Raw genomic sequence first — 23,554 nt, forward strand, 5'->3', positions numbered from 1 at the left:
CGAATATTTTCATAATTCTTTCTCCTTCACAGAAGAAGGAACTGGTATAGACGCTTTTGAATTTCAATTATGTAATTACACTGCTTTTAAATTGTATTTAGACGAGTCAATAAATAGGCGCCACTCACTGGGATTATGCTCAAAATCAAGTTTCTTCATTAGATCATCAATATCCGTACACGCACACAACGAATTTTCCATACTGTAGAATGCAGAAAATGTAGCATTTCTTTTACTAAAGGTCGTAATTTTTGTCTCTTTGGCTAACAAGTTCCACCTTAAGGCGGGAAGCAATAAGCTCAGACTGTTGCTTTGATAACCCTAAATCACGTGCTAAATCATTCAACTCACTTTGAACTATCAAATGTGGCTCGCTGGAACTGGTACTTAGAGTAAAAATAGGGTCGGTGCATTGTTCTTCGGAGCTTCCTGATGATACGTTGTCTCCAGTATCTTCTAAAACAATATTTTATTGATCTAAAGGCGCAATCGGCACTGGTAAATCTGGATACTCGATCTTGTGCTTTCCTTTTTTAGAATTACCTTCAATCTTTGTTAGACAAAAATAGCAGTCGTTAAAAAAGTTAGTAGGTTCCCGCCATACCATTGGAATTGCAAGAGGCCTGCTTTTTTCATCCTATTCATCCACTGCACCAATGACATGCTACAACTAATATAGCATGCGTGGAGGCCCACTGTCTTGGTCTCCAATTAAAGTACCAGAATGTTTGAAATTCTTGCACATTTTCGGAAAATGTCCTGGCTTGCGATTTCACCATAAATTCTCCACAAATATATCAAAATTTATCAAGAGAGGTTTTGGAACTGCGGCGTATTTGACTCGAAATTTTCGTCTTTATAACTATTAACAGAGAACCACTTGTTATAAAACTCAACAGAATACTAATTTTTAATGTTATTCTTATGTTTATTATTCTCAATAATACAGTTCAGCTATTTTTTCGGCCATAAAATTTACAGATATTAACCAGCCCTTTATAAAATTACCTACCAGCTAATGTAAACAGGGCTTGAATGTACGTGTTAGGGCTTAATAAATATTTTTTCTATTATTGGAGGGGTATTTCCATTTTAAAAATAAAGGTCTCGCATTTGTTACAAAAATCTTGTAGGGCCAGTGATATTAGCATTTTTCCATGAATCGTTTTCACTTTAGAAAAAGCCTCTAGCAGGGTGTGGGAAAAATAGAATTAAGAAGGATGAATCAATTTCACTTAATTGAATTATTAATGCATCTCTTACGAATCATCGTTAATACAAGACAAGAACTTCTGGCAGTAGCTGAGAACTCAATAAGCTGAGAACAGATAATTGTTTTTCAAAAAATACACTCCTTTATACTGATATAGACTGATGGAAAATTCCTCTGTACTAGATGACTGCTCACGTTTAACGTTAATTAAAAATTTTCAGTTATAATTCGTAACTGTTTTAATCAAGAATTTTCCTCTCTCAGTGTAAAGCCATTAATCTTTCTTATGTCAAATTTATATTATTTTCTTGCTTCGCTTCAATTGCTTCCTTCGCCTCTGTAAATTTATAACTTCTTTAAAATTAAATTTATCTTGTGAAAATTTGCTAAAAAAGTTTCTCAGACGTACGGCATTGATGTACCTCAGATTGAACTCCAAAGTAAACCGAAGTGAGGCTCTTTTCTCTCGTACCTAATACTAAATTAAGATTTCCAATCAGTTTTTTGAATTATATATTGTATTTATTTTATATTTTATTAGTTCAAGGAATTATTTATGTGTTTGAAATCATATCTTGAGCAGTACAGTGCTTAAATTACTCTTTACACAGATAAGGCATATTAGTATACAAATTCTTGAAAACCTTAACATGCAATATTTAATATTGATTAAAATTAACCATTTACAGATTACCTCCATTGGAATATGATTTCGTCATAAGTGTATTGTTAATAATAATTCACAGATGTGAAAAACAAAAAGAAATATTAAGGTGATATTGAGGAACCTGGCATTAAATGATTTGAAAAATATACGTAAAATAAAAAAGAAAAAATTCTGTTGTACACAAAAACAATACTAGAATATATAATGAATTCTTCCAAATAACTATCACAAAACTTCACAAAAAGAATATTAATTAATGAAAAATCGAAAACTTCTCAAGCTAACTGAAATAAAAGAATACCCTGTATCCAAACATGTCCATAGAAAATGTGTTTCATTTAGTAGTTCTAAATATATATTAACCAAAATTGGTATTTTTTTATTTTAGTTTAATGCGAATCCACAGCACTGGAGGTTTGGTATAGAAAATAGTTATTTATGTAACAAGTGTGTAAAGTACCCCTTTTTCAACAAATGTGACAGTCACATGAGACGAAATAAGGCCTTTACATACGAATTGCATACAATATTTCTTCTGATAGCGAAAATTTTATCAAAATACAGTTTAATGGTAATATCATTTAAAAATAATTATTACTACATAAGTAGAAAAATAAAAAATGGCTTGAATCTGGGACTTCCCTTATGTGAGCCACTACACTACGGAGACCTTAATAATACATTTTTTCACGCACTTCTGCTTAAAGGTTCTTTACGCACTAGTGCATAAAGTGGAGTTTAACGCACTCGAAAGTGTGTCTAAAGTACGTACTTTACGCACGGTAGCAGAAAAAAAAAACATATAAAAGTTTAAGGACTATTACAAAATCTCTCACAATACACGTGTGAGTTTTTGGCCTCATATAGTGAATAGAGTGCGTGCGCTAAAATTTTTTCGCACGCGTTGTCTCAACAGGCTGTTATAATAAATAAGGATTAACATCACGCCAAATCAAAATAAAGGCTGGTTACGGTGACCGGTGTCCATTATATCAAATATCACTGGAGACGAGAACCATTAGAAGATAACCCGCGTGTAGGAGGTCCAATGACGATGGCTACTCCAGGAAATATTAGGGGAAAAAAGCGACAGGCGCCTAAAAATAAAAGAAATTGCACCACAGACCTGCAACAATCAAAATATTTTGATATAGACTGAAAGTAGTCGTAATGTCAAAATATTTTGATATAGACTGAAAATAGTCGAAACGTCAAAATTTTTATCTATCTTTCTAAATTTATTAAAAAAACTAATTTTATAACAGAACATTCACTAATTGTTTTATGAATGGTAAAAAGTGCAATATTCTGCTTTCCAAATATATTCACTATGTCAGTTTTTTTAGATATCTATTTTGAACGCCTTAACATAGTTAAAATTTGACAAAAATTGAAATGACAAATGAGAATTGAAACATTCTAAAATATGTTTTTTAAAGCAACTAGATTGTAGGTTAAATTGAAGGCAACGAATTTTTTCTAAAAATTTTTCTTCTTTGTTGTTGTTGTTGTTGTTTTATAACAGAAGGACCTAAAATCAAGACGATTCAAAACATGAATGTAAGTTAAGTAGGTAGAAGCGTCACACTACAGATATAATAAAGCTGAAATGATATACATACTCGTATTAACAAACTTCGATAACCACGTTAATTTATCTATTGCCATGAATAGAAGAGAAGAGAAAAATACTAAAAAGTATTTTTGGTGGAAAGCATACAGAGAAGATCAAACCATGAAATTTACACACTTACAATGGCTAAGTCACTTAGAACGACTGGACGAAAACATACTCTTGAAACGAATTACATGGAAGATACCAGAGGCGAAGAGAAAAAGAGTTAGAGCAAGAAAACGGGATGGAGGGAAGTAGTGGAAGAAGACCTTAGAGAGAAAAAACATACAGAACTGGAGAAAAAAAGCAAAGGACTAAAAAAGAGAGACGATTGCAGCTCTATTGGTCTCCAGAGGAGTTAGTTTTAGAAAACGCATATGGTGTTCAGACTTTTGGTATCGGAGGGAACGCAATGCGCATTACATAATTAAAGCAAGAAGGCAGTATTTGAAAAAAATGAATGCGTGACGTGTCATACGAGCTAGGAATAATCTAAACGTTAAATCAGCGTGTTCAAAAATTCTGTTAATATTTATTGATGACCTTCCTCCAAACAAAGGATTACTGATTGACTAGATAATTAGTTTGGTGAAATATGGTTTGGGAAAGTGAGTGTGACATGGTACATCCCCAGCCCTTCCAAAAAACAAATATTTTATTAAGGACTCATTCCGAATGAGAAAGAACAGGCAGTTCCTGCCCAATTCTTGAAACAAATTGGGCAGATATAGGAAGAGATTAGTGGAGCCTAACATTTAATCTTGAGGGTTGTTTTTTTTCATCCTCCGTTCACACATTATGATGATCAGTAATACGGCAAGTGACACATATTTCATAGTAAAAACTATATTGTCTCAAACTTACCTAATTTTATCAATCCAATAATACATCTTCACCGAATGAAAGTTAACAAAAGATTTCGTGTACAATCTGAGCATTGGTATTACATATCACCACTTCGATCCAGTAATCAAAATACAAATGGAATATGCAAGGACCTGAAACGTACAACCTCGTCACTATTAACATTGCCAAGAAACAAATTCGTGACCCTAATCATTCCATGCTCCTACCAGTTACAACTATGTTTCTGTCGGAAACAACAACAGAATATTTCATGACACTGTCACCTTCAGCAATATACCTGTAGAGTAAAATTTAAACAGGGTTATATAGGATGAATAAATTCATAAACGAAAAATTCTATTCATGCAGTGATGAAAATAAAATAAGTGTATAAAAATCTAGAGCTTCACTTATTTTGTGTTAAGAATCCTCGCTCGTGTAGGTAGCATTAAATATTCTTGTAAACGCATTAAAGTCAGATTAAAGATGAACAAAATTTATTGATGCGATGAAATCTATTGTGTAGTAAGTCTAAACGAGAACAAAAACTGTAATGTTTTCTCATTGGAATAAAAGGGAATTATGTTAAAATAAACAAGAGGTAGTGGTATAAAGTAAGTAACGGCTTATCAAATATCGAAATAAGCATTGTAGAGAACACGATTCTTAGGATCGGAGCGTGCTATGGTTTAACCTAGAAAATAGATTTGTGTTTGATTGCAAATATTGTGAAATAAGCTAAAGCAAACATTTTCAGAAGATTAACATAATTTACAACCGTGGTATCTAGTAAATTGTGAGACCCCGAGAACAGATATGTCTTATTTGCTTCAAGTATAGTTTTAAAACATTGTTAGTGAAATTGATCAATACATCGAAGCTCAATAATGATTTATACAATGCATTAAACTGATTTGTTCTATAGTTAATAACGATAAAAATTGTACGAGATACGTTTGATGGAGAAGTGACTTCTCAATAAAAAAGTTACATTAGTGTGAAAAAATTTCATATTTAATAAATTTTTAATAAATACTTATTTGTTTCTACCATCATCCCTTTCCCCTGAAATTGCTTTACACCAAGCCGTTGTTTATATTTGGGAACAGAAATTAATCGGGGGGAACCAGATCAGGTGAATATGACAAACTAGAGAGAGAGAAATGCTTTATTGTCAAAAAATTGTTACAATTTGCAAACAAAAGCCTATAAAAACTAAAAACAAACATAAAAATAACTAAATAAAGATACAAATAAAATAGAATATCGATTTGATTTCAATTGGCAAGTGATTGTGCATTTTTGCATTGTAAAATATTGAGCTCTTAACTAAATCTGAACGTGGAGTAGGTATGTAAAGGTCCTTTCTGAAATTAGAACACCGAGCCTACGAATTAGGCAAATGGATTCAAAGATGAATAAGTAAGGAAGAGTCAGAATTTTTAATCTTTTAAATAAGTCCCTGCAGTGAGTCCTGCTGTTTAGTACGAGTAAATATCTACAGCTCTCTTTTGTGATCTGAAGATGCTCTCAAATTGAATCGCACCACACGTACCCCAGATGTGAAGGATATATAGGAGATGCGACTCAATAAGGGCATAATAAACTGTTAAGGAGAAGGATAAGTTCAGTTCTTTGGAAACTGATCCCAGCGCAAAACATTTCGAGGAATTGTCCACAATAAACCCTAAGAATTTTACAGATTCAACGACGTCAATGGAAGTGTTATTTAATAAAAAAGACTGCAATGTATTTTTATACGATAAAACTTTGGTTTTAGAAATTTTGAGACAGAGCACCATGATTTAAGGGTGATTAGGTCACTAGATATGGTCCTATGAAGTGCCCTGAGATCAGGTCTGCTCCAAAAGAAACTAGTATCGTCTGCAAATAGATATATTTTACCACTGATGTCTAGATAGGCGATATCGTTTATAAACAGAAGAAACAAAATCGGGTCTTGGGGCACTCCACATTCTATTGGCTTGCAAGAAGATATCGTTGTATCAACCTTTACAATCTGACTTCTGTTGGTAAGGTATGACTTGAACCATGCGAGAGGTGTTTCCCTGAAACCGTAGTACTGCAATTTGTTGATTAAAATATTATGCTTAACACAATCAAAAACCTCAGAAAAATCACAAAAAGTGTAACGCAGTGCGGGAACAATAGCGAGCGAATGGATAGGCGCATTGTATACTTTTCTTCAACAAATTTTAATTATAATTATAATTTACCTTTTTCGCATTTAGAATTCCAAGGCTAAGAACTTATTTACCAGCTTAGAAGTGCGTTCCTCTAGATGAGATCCATTGTTTTGATCCTGTATTCTTTCTCATGGGATATAATAATATATAAAAGTTTAATCGTTAAGAGATATTCAAACAAATATTTGAAATTTTAAATACAAGCGAGCTTTTGAAAAGCATTACGAATTTGCGCAACCTGCCTTATAGATGGCTTCTTCATATGTTCATATGTAACATTTCACATTACAATCGCTCGGTTAAAATATTTAGGTCATTAGATACTTTGTGTACTTAAATTTTACAATAACGAAGCAAAAGAACAAGGTTTTTTTTGGAGTAGTAAATTGCGATCCCCTACATCCCTCTACATCTAAAAACAGATAAAATTTCTATAGGAAATATTTTTCCCATATTCATCCAACAACGAAAACAGTTTTCTTTACATGAGCATTAAAACTAATATATTGTTAATGAGATAGTCCAATCGAACAAATTCATTTCCAGTAAAGAGTACCTACTTTAAATTTCAACGGACTTCACTTAAAATTTTGGCTCAATTTATAAACAACGTTTGCATGAATAGAGTAAAAACTTCAGAACAAAAAATTACTGATCTATTTTTTGAAAATAAGGAATGAAATCATTAAAGAAGCTGCAAAATTGCTGGTATTTACCAGAAAAAAACAGTATAAAATCAAGTTATTTTATTCTTAGTAATAAAAACATTCCTTTCTTCTTGATCAACAATCAGAACGTAACAACAAGCAATTTTGTTTAATGTGAACAAAAGCAAACACATTTTAACATAAATTTAAGCTGGCCGTGTCATTATATAAAACTAGAACGGTTTTTAAATGACCTTTAACGGAACTATGAGATAAACACCATCTAGAGCTGAATGGATATTATGATCAAAAGATAATTTCCGTTTGTAGATTTCGCGCGGGGACATTTAGTATTCGTGGGAAATAGAACTGAATGAATAACGATGAGAATGAAGAGTGAGGTTAAAGGGTATATTTATGTGTATATTGTCAAACAAAACAAACGAGTTATAAGAGAATCAATGATCAATAAATAATTAATCGTCAAAGAGTTCCACTTGATTGAAAATAGATTTTCAACGCATTCGTTCGGCCTATTGTGAATCTAAGAATACATCGGTAAATTTCTCTTTGCTTTATTCTAGGACTAAATACGCTCAAAATTGCGGAAATTGGTTTCTTTATGTTCTTAAATAGATATATCCTCACACCTTTGTGTTGAGTAGCTACTAAAATTAAATAAATCATAATCATTGTTGTATAATTTTGCAATGCTTGTAGGTAATGTGGTGTAAATCAAGAATCATCTAAATCCGAGATGATTTATGTTGTATATATTACTATAATTTTCTCCTTGTTAGATATTCCTTGGCGCACAAGTTGAATGTATACTAAATTTTCTAAATATCATGCTAAGTGCTCAGTGACCGATACTATTATGTATTTATTCATAATTTGTTTATGTATGGAAGGCTCGATATATTTATAGTTACTTCAGAATATTTTGATCTTATGCAGGATGATTAACAACTATTAGGATATAGGTATTTAAACATTTGGAATAAAATATGGCAGGAGGACCAAATATTTCCAAATAAAATATTGTTGTGGAATACGGTTTAGTTGAAATTATTCCTTTTCTATTTCTGATGGAGTCACTGTATATCATAATTTTTAAGAATAAAAGTTTTTGAGGATGTGGTCGTTGGAAATATTTCAACATAAAATGTCTTAAAAAACCATGCATAATAATTCTGTACAGATTTCATAATTTCAAAAAAAACCACCCAAAACAAAGTTTCACAAGGCATAGATTTAAATTGTTTTTTTGAGTTTGTGGAGCTCAATTTTACTTTTTGTGCAGCGAATAAGTCACGTATTTATTTCCATATTTTAAATTGTTCGTTATTCTTATATTTTCCTACTGATCATACGCCATTTCTCTTAAAATCAATACAAAAGTACATTCATTTCACTCAAAACTGTGTTAAACGTATCAGGACTATTACAAACAGGGCGATATATGTTCCCAAACATTAAAGGTCTTCTTGGTAGCCATTCAAAACCTCTTTGCTAGATTCAACCTGTAGCCGCTCAAATTAAAGTCTTTTGTCCCTGTATTTCATGAGAGATCAGTCTACATTTCATCACTGATTATTAACCTGTTCTTACAGTGCTTAAAATTTTTCTCTATTTCTTATCTTGTACTCATATCCCGTATAATCTGATCATCCCATCTACTTTTTGGTCTACCTGGCAATTTTTTCCCGATCGGTCTCCATTCTGTGATTTTCTTTATCCTCGTTTTTCCATTCTTTCGATATGTCCGTACCATTGTGATCTTTTTAGTTTAACTATATTTACGTTACCCTCATCTTTTTATATATTCTTAATTATATAGTTCATAAATCCTCAAATATTCATTATTTAATATAATTTTATCCCCTTGTCCAACTTCATGTTTGAATATAATTTCTGTCATCAGTATGGTAGTTGAAAATGCGCCAGCAGAACTTTAATCATCATGGAAGACCTTTTAGAAGAGGAGTTAAGTGATAAGAAGAATTTTTTCTCTTTTTATCAACTTTAATAATACACGTTTGATTTACTCCTATTATTGGTGACAGTTTATTAATTGAACCGAACCGTCTTGCTGATTAATTACGTTTTGTATCTGTACCAATATTACTTTATACTCGTAATTTCTAATCGAAAGTACTAGAAAATTTCGCAAAAAGCGCAAATTATCAATTTCATCATCGGAAATGTATCGGAAATATATCACGTAGGACCCTCTTCAACCAAATAGAGAGTAATATTTCTTATCCAAAGTTATGCTTTGATTTTGATAAAAACAATTGATAAATGTACAGTAAAATTAAAAACCAAAAAAAAATAAGTCTTATGCAACAGAAATATTATCTTGGAATATGTTTAGCCTTATTTATTTATTTTTGCCCAAACAACCTGCCCTTATCCTGATAGTGAATCGACCTATACATATCGCACCTCCGCTCAAATAGTGTCATAAGTCAAAAAGTTTGAAAATATCTTTTGTTGTACTATTGGAGCTGGAAAACTCAAAATTCTCGTCTTAAATAATGTCGTTTAAATAGTTACTATTGTGGTAGTATTAACTTTTTCAGCGTTATAGCTATCATCCGAAAAGTAAAGAATATACTTAGGCCCGGTTTCTTCACTTCCTAATAAAGTCCCTACTAACTATTATTTACCAAATAACCAAAAATTCGGTGTCTTCACCTTCTAATAAACTAAACGTCCGAGTAAATCGATTTATTTGCCAAATAAGTTATTAGGCAGTCACAAGTGTCAAATAAAGGGTTTAGTAGAAACTTATCGTAAAATATTTTACATCAAAAGTGGTTTGTTTGTTTATTATACCTGTTTGTTTATTACTGATTAGATTATTTTTGAAAAAATTCGTCATACAAAAAATTAAATATTTAATATGAATGCTTTTCAAGATTTAGAAGATTTGTTTGATGAAAAATTGATTGAGGAAATATAGGAAATTTCAGAATAAGCTTATTCCGTTCGTCATAAAATTGATCATTACAATTTTGAGCGTTTTCTTTTTCCTTTCCTAACAATTATTTTCAATATAAACTATAATTTTCAGACCAACACATATTTCTCCAACTAGCGACTACTTCAACATAACCTTAACAAAACACGTGTGAATATAATTATCCACAGATAGTTGTCACAAACACAGATCATAGGAAACCGTTTTTTCGCTTATTTTTTTCCTTTTTCAATACATGGACGATTGCTATATAGGCATCTTTCATAATGTTACCAACAATATTTGTTGAGTACTTAATAAAGTGACAAATACTTATTAGTTAGTTCGGATTTAAACCAATTAAAAGTTCGTACTAAAGTTATGTGGCTATTAATTATATTACTTATTTTCTTAATTAGTATCTTTGTAATGAAATCGAATCAGAAATTTTTGTGAAAGTGAAATTTCAACACATCGAGTAATAATTGTATATTGAAATATCTTTTCAGATAGAACAAAATTATCTTGATTTCTATTAAGTTTACTTTGAACGCATATTCTAATAATGAGAACTGAACGGTAATGCAATGCCAAAGCAAATTACTGGTATGATTTATTTTAATCATTTCTTAAACCAGCTGTACTATGAAATTTTATATTACCAGACTTGTATAACTATTATTAAGGTATCATCACACTATTTAGAATAATAATTTGACAGCATCAAAAGAAACGATTAGAGTCATATGAATTGCTATATTGTTCCAAATTTATTTGGAGCCAAGTTTTACTGATGGAGAATCTGGGCATTGTAAATGAATATTATACAGAGTGAGTTTTATGTATGAAACGCCTCAAACGGCTTGTACGATTTTTATAAATTTTTGTGTACATGGGGCTTGTGATACGGCCGGTATTATGGTGATATCTACATTGATGTCAGATCTGTCTTTATTCCGGGAAAATAATGAACTTTGTTATTTAAAATGGATCACCCTATATATTTTGTATTTCTAGAAATCCTTCAGAAATACTGATTATTTTATATACTTAAATGCCATAATCTCAGAGTTATAGCTACATTTACAATAGATACTAAAGTTACAACGAATATTGTGTATTTAGATGCCTACATTCGAATAAACTCGTTCAATTTGAATATTCTTCAATAATTTATGTGCTAATACAAATCTCTTAACAATAAGTAATGTCAATAAGTTAGTAAAAAGTTTAACGAAACTGGTGCAATAAAATACTTATCCAAATCATGGTGCTGAAAAACCTATAACAACTACAAAGACAAATATTTACATTTTTGTGTCATTTTAGAAGTAGATCCACATTTTTGAAGTAGCAAAATTACAAATTTTGTAAAGGCGATTACAGCAAAAGCTCGAAATGTTGTCCATTTACTTTATTACCAGAAGCCATGCGATTTTTAAAACTTTGCAATACATTTTGCAGCATCCCTGACTGTTCAATTCTTCTTATTTCTGTGGTAATCCAATATTTCAATTCCAGAATATTGGCAAGTTTTGTTTTATTAACGATGTTTTTCAAGTGACCCTAAAGGATTCATGTTAGGTGATCGCGAGGGCCATTCGATAAAACCCTTCTTTCCATTCCATCTTCTGGGAAACACACACGCAGATTGAGGTGGAGCACCATCCTTTGGGATGTTAGTGTCTGAAAATTTCTAATAATGATTTGGATAAATCTTATAGTGAACCAGCTTCGTTAAACTTTTTCACTGATTTACTAACAGAAGATTTATTGAGCATTAATTGAATGGAATTTTCATAATATAAACAGATCAATACACCTTTGCAAAGTTGTTTAAAGTCGTCTATAAGTTACTTCGAATTTATAGAAAATAGTTTGATAGAAATTATGTACTAGCTGTTGGCTTTTTCACCGTTACGCCATTGGAAAAGGAATATTATTTAAAGAAGACAAACTGCTACAATCACTTCTATTGTTTGTATAATTCAAAGTTTAACAACTAACTTTATCTGTTTTACTACCATAAATGTTGAAATATTGATAAGTTTTCATGAATATGTAATAGTTTTTCTACTTTCAAGGTAGCGATAAATTTTAATAACTAAATCCAATAAAATAATTCACATTGCAGAACATGTTCATAGAAACAGGGTAATATACGCAATGGTCTTTATACTCGTACATGAATTATTTAATGTTTACAAACCAGGATGTATCACCGCGATGATGTATAAAGAAAATACATAATTGACTTCAATTGAAATTATAAGATGATGAATAGTAATTAAAAGATTATTTATAAAGCTGAGAAATAATTTCTTAAAGGAAATATATCAAATTGTTTTTCAAACTTCTCCTACTATGTTTCTAAACACGTTTTTTTTATAATTTTTTTAAGATACTCAAACACCTCAAATTCTTTCCATACTTTAAATACTAGAAATAAATGTATTCATTGTACTTAATATTCTATTTTGATAAAAAAATCTCAATATAGCAAAAATAATTTTCACGTGAAAATGAACATTTTCATACGTCCATACTTTTGTTGCTTGATATTAAGCCTTTTACATTCAACAATCAAAATACATCATATGGTTAGGATAGATTGAATCAGGATACTGTTTTATTTCTATTTGGCTACGAGAAAAAATAAATCACAATAAATAATAACATATAATGAAGCTTTCTCATATCTGAAAGCCTGAATTGCTGTCCGTTTTTGGATCATCAATAAATTCAAATTCAGTTTATAACAGATAAAATTTTGACGTTGCGACTTCTTAGTCTTTATCAAAATATGATTTTGAATCATTATAATTGAATTTATATTTTCATGACATTTCGAGGTTCGTTAATGCAGTTTTATTTTTTTATCGTATTGATGACCTTTTATGCTATTTTCTAAAGACTGAGATTTCTGCCCTATTTAAACAGCGTCACAATTAGAACAAGGTACTTGATATATAATTTAACACTTTGGCAACAACAGAAATGAATGTGAAATAGCCACGCTCGTCAATTCGCGTTACTAGATGATGGTAGTAGGGATTAGTACGGTCCCTCAAGCAGTTATACTTGACTACTATTGACAGTTCTATTTTTTCTGTTAGATAGTGAAGAGCACTGCGTGGGTACCTAGTTTCATTGTTTTTACTGGATACCGAGATAGAATATATATTTTATTCTGGGGTACAGAATTTAGTACTTTGATAATTTACCATACTAATTCACCAAGCACATATTACCCTCTTTGTCATCCGAATACTTTCACATTTGAAGTTCGTGCCTATCGTACGTTTGTCGACATTCACTCCTGTATTTGCCAAACTGTACTTCATATGTTATTTGATGTTTTGGATTTTAATTTAGTGAAATATTTTGACATTGTATTCGGAAAGTCCTGGTAAGGAGAAATGTTTTATGTTCTGATGTTCCGTTTCTGTTTTATTTTTTAATTGGTTGTAGTATCTGTTTATCCTTTTCTTGAATATGTTGTTTATCATTTTTTTTCTTTTAATGCAGTTTTCGCTTTTTGGATAGTCAAACATCTAAATTCAGGATATGATAGTTGGATAGATCTATCAGCCAAACTTATTATCACTGATCTTTTCTGTGAGATAAGATGATATGAATTGAAAATATTTGAACAATGAAGGTACTGGACTCTTTAGCTAGATGCTTTCGCAGTCGTCAATAAAGAAGCAGTTGTACTTAATTGTTTGCTTATTCCACAGTACATGGACATCCATTAAAAATTCGTAATGTTCGAATGTATAATTTAGAATAATAGTTTACATAACAAGTCCCGAAAGTGGTCTTTTATTGGACGAATGGGCAAATTGCAGGGCGAGCCGCAGGCGAGTCCTGCAAGCCTGTGAGTCCAGTAAAAAACCACTTTCAGGACGTATTACGTACAATATTTTTTTTTAAACGGGTATAGTTGTAACATAAACACAATCAAATCACGTTTTCAACTAAACGTCAAAATATGTCAAGTTAGTTTATAGTTCTAAATAATACAAAACTCGGTTACTATAGAAACCTATTGACCACTATCTTAGACCAACTATTTTATAATTTTTTTCGTTAAGGATAATTTTCTGGCTCAAGCCGACAAAATGAAATTTTCTGACCTAAAGATAAACCGGAAAATACTAATTTCTAGCTAGTTTTAAAAAAAATCTATTTAAATATATACTATAACTCAGAAACGAGGGGTGCTATAAGACATTTTTTTTATGTCACAGCATTATTTTCAAGTCATTTTCTCACATCCGAATTTCATGCATCAACTCCTGGAACACCCTGTATAAATAGCCCCAATTTCTTCAACACTTGTTCAAATCTTCTAGACATTGTTTTTAACTGCTTTCTTATCTTATTAGGACCACCACATTACCTTATACACTAGTTTCAAGATGGTACATTGATCCGGTGTTTTGGATTTCTCTTATTTTTTTGTACTAGTAAGTAAACTTGTATCTGCTAGGAATTGGCTATAAGTTCATCCTGTAGATGAACACAGATTTATATTCTTTATATTCAGCAATGAGAATCAACACTTAATGAGATGAAAAGGTTATAAGATCATGATATTGGAATAATTGGGTATAATCGTTGAGTTGAATACTTTTGACATAACACCTGTAGTCTAATTTATATTTCATTTCATCTAATATTATGAAGCTTGAATCTGTCTAAAATATTACGATCATAATCATTCAACATATTGTTGTCTATTTAATTTGTTTTTTCTCATCCAATTTAATTTAGTGTCAAGTCTTGACAATCATAAAATAAATTTTTTCGTAGATGTTTTCCGAGATGTATTTCGTTTTATAAATGTTTTAACATCCACGTTTAATTTGATTCATTAATAATGAAATATAATCGAGTGTATATATCTTGAAATCTTTTTGTTTGACCCGGTATAATCAGATTAAGATCATTGCGGCCATTTATGTTGAATTATTTAGCGTTTTGACGAAATATCACGAGAGTAGATGAAATTCAGGATAAAAATAACTGTAAAAGATTACCATAATACCATTGGGCATCTCAAGAAAATGTGAACATTAATAACATTTCAAACCAGTCAGTTTGACGGTTCTTTTATATTCAAATTTCTTTATATCAGAAGATTAACCAGAACATAATAGGTAAATGCGCCCGAAGAGATAAAATCATGGATAACAATACAGGAAATAGGCTATGTTGACACTTTTAACTCAGACCAATTTGAAAATCAACAGCCATAGGCGGACTTTGCGTTTACAATTAGTTGCTAATCTGTATTTATAATAGATACATTAAAATAATATCAATAATCAAAATGTTTAAGTAACTATTCTACAAGAAAATGTTGGGACCTACATATTTAGTGGAATATATATATTAGAACATATATTTATTAATGAATGGAGAAATTACGATTACCATCCAAAAATTCATCTTTCGGAAGTTCTGCGAAATAAGAGTTTTTCCCTGCTATCCTGCAAACTATTTTCTTAAGATTGGGAACAGAATGTAATCTGAGGGACCCAGATCAGGTGAATATGGTAGATGAGGCAATAAATCGTAACACAGTTTGGCTGATTTTTCTACAAATGTAATCATTTTTTCTTAAATTCGGCATCAAAACATGTCAAGAAATCAGCAAAATATTCAGTGCAGTGGTAAACTGCACAAAAGTGGCAATTAATTATAGAAGCGTGAAAATTGGTGTTGGGCAATGATGCCAAAAGAAAATTTTAGAGATCGGGTGCCCCTCGGAATTCTCCATAGGAAGGGCATGGGGTCGATTTTTGAGGTTCCATCCCCCAGTGAAAAAGTGGGGTGAGTAATTTCGACGTTTTAATTTCCCCATTTTCCGATTTTTGTTAAAAAAATGTCAAAATTGCGGTTTTTCTTCAATAGACCAATTATATTTTTCAGGATCGAATTTTCCATACGATATTCGAGTAGTAGAAGTCAAATATGACATTTTGACATATATATGAGCTCGATATGTCGAGGGGGGGGGGAAGCTGGAGATACCGCAAGTTATTCAGTTTCGAGAATTTTCAATGTTTTTTATACGTTTTTTGAATAATTTCTTTTCTGTATAAAATGAGAGGAATTTTGAAGCATTACAAATAGTAAATATGGTGACTAGAGACCTCGAACAATGAGCCTATTTGTTATTGAGCCTGTTACTACATTTTGTTTAGCACTTAAGGAGCTAAAATTTTTATTTTTTTTAGAGCATATTCAACTAATCTTCAGTATTGGGATCGATTTCAAAATTTTGATCGTAATAACATGTTCTTAAAACAATAATTCATTATGGAGGTGTAGTATTATACTGAAGCGAAATCCTTTTGACACTACGAAAACTGATCTATGAGTCAGATCTATATAAAATTCTGATAGATACTATTACCAGAAACTAATAGTATAATTACCGAACTGACAGTTTAATCAGCAAAAGTTAATCTTCTACCAAACGACCTGCGTCCAATATACATAGTTTGGTTAGAATCATCCTATTGTTGAAAATAATTCTTCGAAGATATTGAAAGATGTAAATTTTGAAAACAAGAGTGGAAATTGACATAGTTGTACCTCAAGTATAGAGTTATATTTAACAATAATTACAATTCTTATTCTAAAGATGTAAATTTCATAAGGATATTCCCAAAGGTGATAAAACCTTTTAATATTTTGTTAGTTACGGCTAAGGTAATAACAGGTTTCTTATTTATTACCTTGTCTCTTTTTAAATACTTCTCGATAGTGAAAGAGTGACTTAATTTTTATCAAAACATTAGAATCAATATTTCCAAGATTACACATTTTTTTGCATTCTTCCGCGCTCCCAAGTTTAATTGATCTAATTTAATGCAGCAGCTCAAGCTGCTCACACACTGTTAACTACCATGCCGTTGTTTTTGTATACACGTTATAACAATAGTCTATAAATTAAATACACTTTTCATCCAAAGAATAATAAAAACTAACCAATAGAAATTATATTGGAACAAACACCAGGAAGGTTATTTAAATACACAAATCAGGACATGTAAACGTCCTTTTTAGATCATTTTGAAAGAATATACTTCTTAGTTCATTCAAAAACCAAGTATATAGGGTGGACGACAAAGAAATTTCGGTTTTGTAGTATAAAATCATCTGTGAATCTTTGACCATTCAAAGAATTCTGCAAACTTCGAAATAAATGGTAATCAGATGGTACCATATTGGATGTATGGGGGATGTGACATCACTCCCCAGCCAAGCTCCAATAGTTTTCCACAAGTTGCCAAAGATGTGTGAGGCCTTGCATTACCATGGTGGAAAACTAAACCTTTCCGATATGACAATTCTGGCCGTGTTTCTTTGATTGTATCATCCAGTTTCGTTAATCGTTGATAGTAAACATCAGAATTGATCGTTTGGTTCCTTGGAAGCAGCTCAAAAAACACCTTTGTAATCATACCAAAATGACAGCATGAGCGTTTTTGTTGTTTTTCAGTTTTCGATGTGGTTTGTGCTGGTTCATCGTGTTTGCTCCATGATCGTTTTCGACAGAACCCATTTTTCATCACCAGTAATAATTCTTCTCAAGAAAGGGTCGGTTTCATTTCGTTTAGGGTGCATATCGCAAATGTTGTTTCTTTATGTTAAACAAATTTTTTTCAATTCGTGAGGTACCCAAAAATCAAGCTTCTCAACTAACCCAGACATTTTAAATATTTTTCAATTGTTGTCTGCGATTGTGGTAGCCTCTTCGCAATAGTTATGTGACGATCCTCTTCAATTATGACTTTAATTTTGTCATCGTCAATTTCAGTAGGCCGACCAGAACGGTACTCATGTTTGAGGGAAAAATCTCCAGAACGGAATTTTGTATACCAATTCTGACATATGCGCTTTGTTAAACAATCAGCACCATAAACTTCACATATTTCTTTGTGAACCTCAGCAGCTTTCTTTCCTTTACGAAAATAAAAAAGTAAAATATGCCGAAAATGTTCGATTCTGTACTCCATTTAAAGTTAACCCACAACTTATACCTTCAATAAAAATCACGCACTACTTAACACTACTAGCATTAACATAAGTTATTAAAAAAATCAAGCAACGCTTTCTATCATTAAAAAGATTAATAAGGAAGAAAGAGTCAGGAATTGTCCACAACAAGCCTTAAGAGTTTTACAGATTCAACGACTTCAATGGTGGTCTTATTTAATAATAGGCTGCAATGTATTTTGATATGATAAAACTTTAGTTTTAAAAACGTTGAGAGAAGATTAGAATTGCACCATGAGTTAAGGGTGATTTGGTCACTAGATATGGTCCTATGAAGTGCCGTGAGATCAGGGCTGCTTCAAGAGAAACTAGTGTCGTCTGCAAATAGACATATTTTACCACTGATGTCTAGATAGTACTGCAATTTGTTAATTAAAATATTATGATTAACACAATCGAAAGTCTTAGGAAAATCACAAAAAATTGTTGCAGTGGAGTGATGGCTGTTTAGGATTGAGTATACATTATCTAGGAGGGAAAATATAGCATCATTTGTGCATTTGTTACTTTAAAACCCATATTAATGGGTAAGTAGATAGTAGAAATCTCTGTAAACAAGTCATAACCAACTTTAATTATTGGTTAATCGAAAATCAGTGCACATAATTGGTGTATGTTACTTCATACTGGTTTTTCATCCCTCCTGTAAAATGATTCAAAACTGACTTGAAAAGTTTTGAAAGTAAGTCGACGCTATGTACATTATGGATATAATAAACTCATACCAACTTCTTCATACTGACACGTTTATGAATTACTCAATTTAAACAATTTCAATTAATTCATTGTGTGTGTTCACTGTATTTTATGTTTCAAATTGCAAACAGCCATTTAATATTACCTTATAATTATTCATATAATGAAAGTTTCCTTTTTTCATGTTTCATGGTATTTTTGTTTCAGGCGTTAAGCGGTTTTCTAATGATGATGACACAAAATGGAAAATTATTGTATATATCGGATAATGCTGCAGAGTACCTGGGCCATTCCATGGTGAGTGTTTTACAGGTGAGCGAACTTTTTGAGCTTTCTAAGCTTAAGAGTGAGCTTAATTTATCAAAATCATATTTTATTATCTCTAATTTATTAATGGAATTTTTTTTATACCTTCGACTAAATGGGTTCATTATAAGAGGTAAGGTAGGCAATAAATCATTGTAGGAATGACTCTCTGAAAATCTGCGTACGGGGTGAATCGTTAATTAATTTAAACATGATGTAACGATAGAATTATTTTAATAAATCACATAAGAATGATTAACAATTCAAATTTAACTTTTTTATTATAAAAATTGCAGGTTTCACTCTCCATCTGAATATTTCAACGTAGTATTTGGATTCCTCTTCCTCTTTATTTGTAGTTGCAATAATTACCAGATAAAAAATTTTTACTAAACACTGGTTAAAAAAAATTTCTAGTTTGCCTTTATAGCAACCAATAAAAAAATCGAAAGTTCAATTTGTTAATGAGTATAGGGCTATTTGATAATGTAATTCACAAAGAATATATGCAGTATCATGGTTCATTAACGAATTTATTAAAAACAACTGTACCAATGAACATTTACACTTCGCTGTCAATTTCGTCTCCGTCTCCGTAAGTTGCGCTGGTATTTCACACAAATTATTTTGTAAATTTGTTACAAGTATACGTAAAATTACCAAAAGCTTTACTAAAAACAGGTAAACGTAAAATTACCAAATGCGAACTATTCTCGATACAAAGTGTCTAAATAATACCCTAGCAGGGTAAATACAAATGGTTTTGCTTCTATTGCCTCGTACCGATGCTAAATGCAACACAACACTTTTATTCAACTCAATCAATAGTTGCAAATTTTTGTGCTTTGAAGACGTTCAAAGCTGGAAAGTTTGTTGTGAACAATCTGTTTGTAAATATGATTAAGATCTCTAAGAAGTACAGGAATCTTATGATTCAGATGCTGTTGGAAAAAACCAAACTAATTTGAATATTGATCATGAAATTATTGATAATAAAGAAGGAGCTTTCCATTATTTTTCTGGTGACACCACTCGTACTGTTTTCCGTACCTTGCACAAGATTTATCCGGCAACGAATTAAGAACGGCCGCATTACTTTCTTCGGTGAGATCAGGTGGCGTGGACTCGAGTAACTCTTCATCGCTGAAGTTTTCTTTTTCATCATCATTCAATGTTATTCATTAATTTAGACAAAACTTCGGATAAAACAAATAATTTCAGAAAATTATAAATTTAAGGTTATGCAAAATCATCGAAGTGAAACTGTCAACTGTCAACAATGAAGTTGCTAGAGTCATATTTAAGGAAGTTAAAATTGTCTACTCCAGAGCGTCCCAAAAGTGTTTTACAGTCACTTTCACTACATGAAACATTCAAACGCAACTTTCGGTATGTAAATGAATAGAGAACGAACAACTTTCAGATGGCGTCGTCTCTAAAAATATATTTTTAATAGATGAATTTGAAGCGAGTGAATCTGTACAAATTGCTATCTGATTATAAGGAGGAGTGATGAAATTGATGGCTTGTAGAATACTAAATAGTTCACCTATATGAACACAGCAAATTGGTGGAACTAGAGATAATTCAATTGGAAATTGTGTAAGTACGCAGCCCCTCTTGTTCCATTCTTCGAAGTATCCGTATATAAAATCAGATTATAGTTGCTACTAGTTATTTCTTTGAAAGAATTATAGCTTTCTTGTTTGGGTGGTGAGTGTTTGTCGTATCTCGTAAGGGATGTATTGAATTTAGGAAGATCAATGCTCCATGGTTGTTTGTGAGTAGTCAGTGCCATCGAGAAGCTCTGATAAAATCAGAATTGTGGACGAAAATATAATAGTGATTATATTTGTTGAGTAATTGAAAAAAATAGTTTTTGTGTATAAATTAATGCAAATTAGTCATGACAATTTGAGATTCGCGTCAGTTTCTACTAAAAACATTGCAATTTCAAAACCATATTTGGGTTCAGTTGACCTTCGAGAGATTTAGCTTTATTTTTACACTACTGTATATAAAGGAGTGGTGATCATTTTGTGTACTCACAAGAGGCATAAAAATAATTTCACTATCGAACAAATAACTTCATTTAATTATTATCTTCACGGAATATGGGATCCTGCTGTGTATGCTTAGGGGTGTAAGAGATAAGGCTACTCATTCTAATGCTCACATTTATACCATCAGGGGTGCGAGTAAACTTATTGTACCATTGCCGCTTCAAACTTGACGTAAGACTTATATCAAGTTTCTAGATTTGTATACAGATAAGAACACAAAAATTATAATCTAGAGTCGCTTCTATGAACTTTCAAAGCAATTTTTAGGGCAAAATTGTTTTAATGCAGTTGAAAACTACATATCATTCAATTTTGTCTTGCTTATTTCATTCTTATATACATATCACGTCAGAAATCTAATTTGATGAAAATTGATTTCGCTTTGTTTGAATTTTTTACTTCAGGATGCTCATTTATTTACTAGTGGGTCTACACGAATACTTATTGTATTCATATTTATCAATAAATCGTATAGTATCGAATTGAGCAACGGATTTCGACTTATTTGAATCTTAACTGAAAACGAAGAAATTGTAATATGCTTCGGTTTGCGAAGCAACCCATGTATCATATTTTATGTATCCCGAAATTTTTACTTTGCTAGTATTATGAATAATCCCCAAAAACCATTTTCGAAATTTCCATAATGAAGTCACATAAATTCTATGGCCGAAAAAAGAATTTAGGAAATCATTCTGTAATAATGGTTTTCATGAAATAAACAAATAATCATAGTCATAAATTATTTTAACATTACAATCATATAGAAATAGACTTCTTAATAACAATTTTTCTACTAATTATTTGAATGATTTTCATAATCCACTATTTACTTTTTATAACAAAGAAAAACAAATCATAAGCTCATTATGTTATCTCAGCTAAATATAATGGATAAACAAACATTCGTAACAAAAATGTCAAGAGCTGTGTATGAAGGAAATTATAGATTTAATCAAAATTTGACGTTCGTTCATTCTACTTATGTCTGGTTCAATGCAGATATATAATCTCATAATTTGATTGCCCTGTATAAAACATCTCTTGTCGGTAGGGAACCTTATGGTCTAACCGACAAGCGATGTTCCGGATTTAAATCTGTGACTGTATAACTTTAAGACCGGCCGATTCTATGTCATCAACATGAGTGACGGAGCATTTTTCGTCTTATAAATACGTCCAGCATGCCACCATCCATATTCCCAACGAAATGATATATATTTCAAGTTTAATTCTTCGTAATTAAGACGTTTAAAAAAACATTGTTATTAAACAACTGCTATAAATTATCTTGATAACTGACTCAAATGATATGATATTAATATGGTAATCACGTCTATATGGTTGAAAATTTTAGCAAGAAATTTTTTGCGTTGGTGTTTTTATTTCAGTTAAATAGTGTTGTTATAAGATATTAGACATTTTAAGTAATAAATTATTAAAATAAAGACTAGAATCGAAGTAATGTAGTTCATAAAATAATATATTAGAACGAACGAACTTTTCGATATGAATTATGAACAAAGTTTTACCATAAATTCATTTTATATAACGTTTATATTGTTATTTATAATAATAACAAATTCTAAAATGGGGTCATTTCAAAATTGTTTTGTGTTACGATAATACGTTAATGCACCAAAAGGAAGTATTTCTAATTTCTTTTTCAGTATTTATACTTTTTTTAATTCCACTTTTTTCCCCTAAACAGTTCTTTATTTAGTTTGATTCCTTCATATTAATACCAGTAATATAACTTCATTCTATTGATTTTTAAAAAAACTAAATCTTCCCCATTCTATATTTTGCCTAAAAAGTTTCCGATCTCAAACTGAAGATGTCAGCAATTATCGATATTAGGACGGGATATATTTACTCATACGCTGAGAGATTCTTACTAGCATTTAGCCATTTTGGACGCTTAATTGCTGTTTGACTATCGAGTATGTGAGTCATTGTGAATGATTTTTCTGAAAGTGTTCTGTTTTTAAAAGTCTGTGGCCATACGCAAAGAGGAGTTAGACACTGTGTACGGAGACTCAACTTCATCATTTACTATCGTAAAGTTTTGAGTAGGTGAATTTAAACTTCGCTGTATTAGCTTGACTGACAACAAACATTCGGAACGGCCTAGGACTGCAACATCATTAAAAAAGTTCAACAAATGATACTGAAAGACCTTCTAATTAAACTCAAAAATATAGAAGAGGCTAATGACATATTAAAAGAACGCGTTTGTCATATACTGACTGA

At 31.2% G+C, this 23,554-nt stretch overlaps 1 protein-coding gene across 1 annotated transcript in view; it reads left to right on the forward strand.

The window, feature by feature from the left end:
- Positions 1-23,554, forward strand: part of LOC130891582 (PAS domain-containing protein cky-1) — a 225,044-nt gene that overhangs the window by 171,684 nt on the left and 29,806 nt on the right. Inside the window, exon 4 of the mRNA XM_057796413.1 lies at positions 19,140-19,229. Coding sequence (XP_057652396.1) covers positions 19,140-19,229 — 90 coding nt within the window. The remainder of the gene's footprint in view (positions 1-19,139; positions 19,230-23,554) is intronic.

This window comes from Diorhabda carinulata, chromosome 1 (assembly GCF_026250575.1).
Source record: "Diorhabda carinulata isolate Delta chromosome 1, icDioCari1.1, whole genome shotgun sequence".
Classification (NCBI taxonomy): domain Eukaryota; kingdom Metazoa; phylum Arthropoda; class Insecta; order Coleoptera; family Chrysomelidae; genus Diorhabda; species Diorhabda carinulata.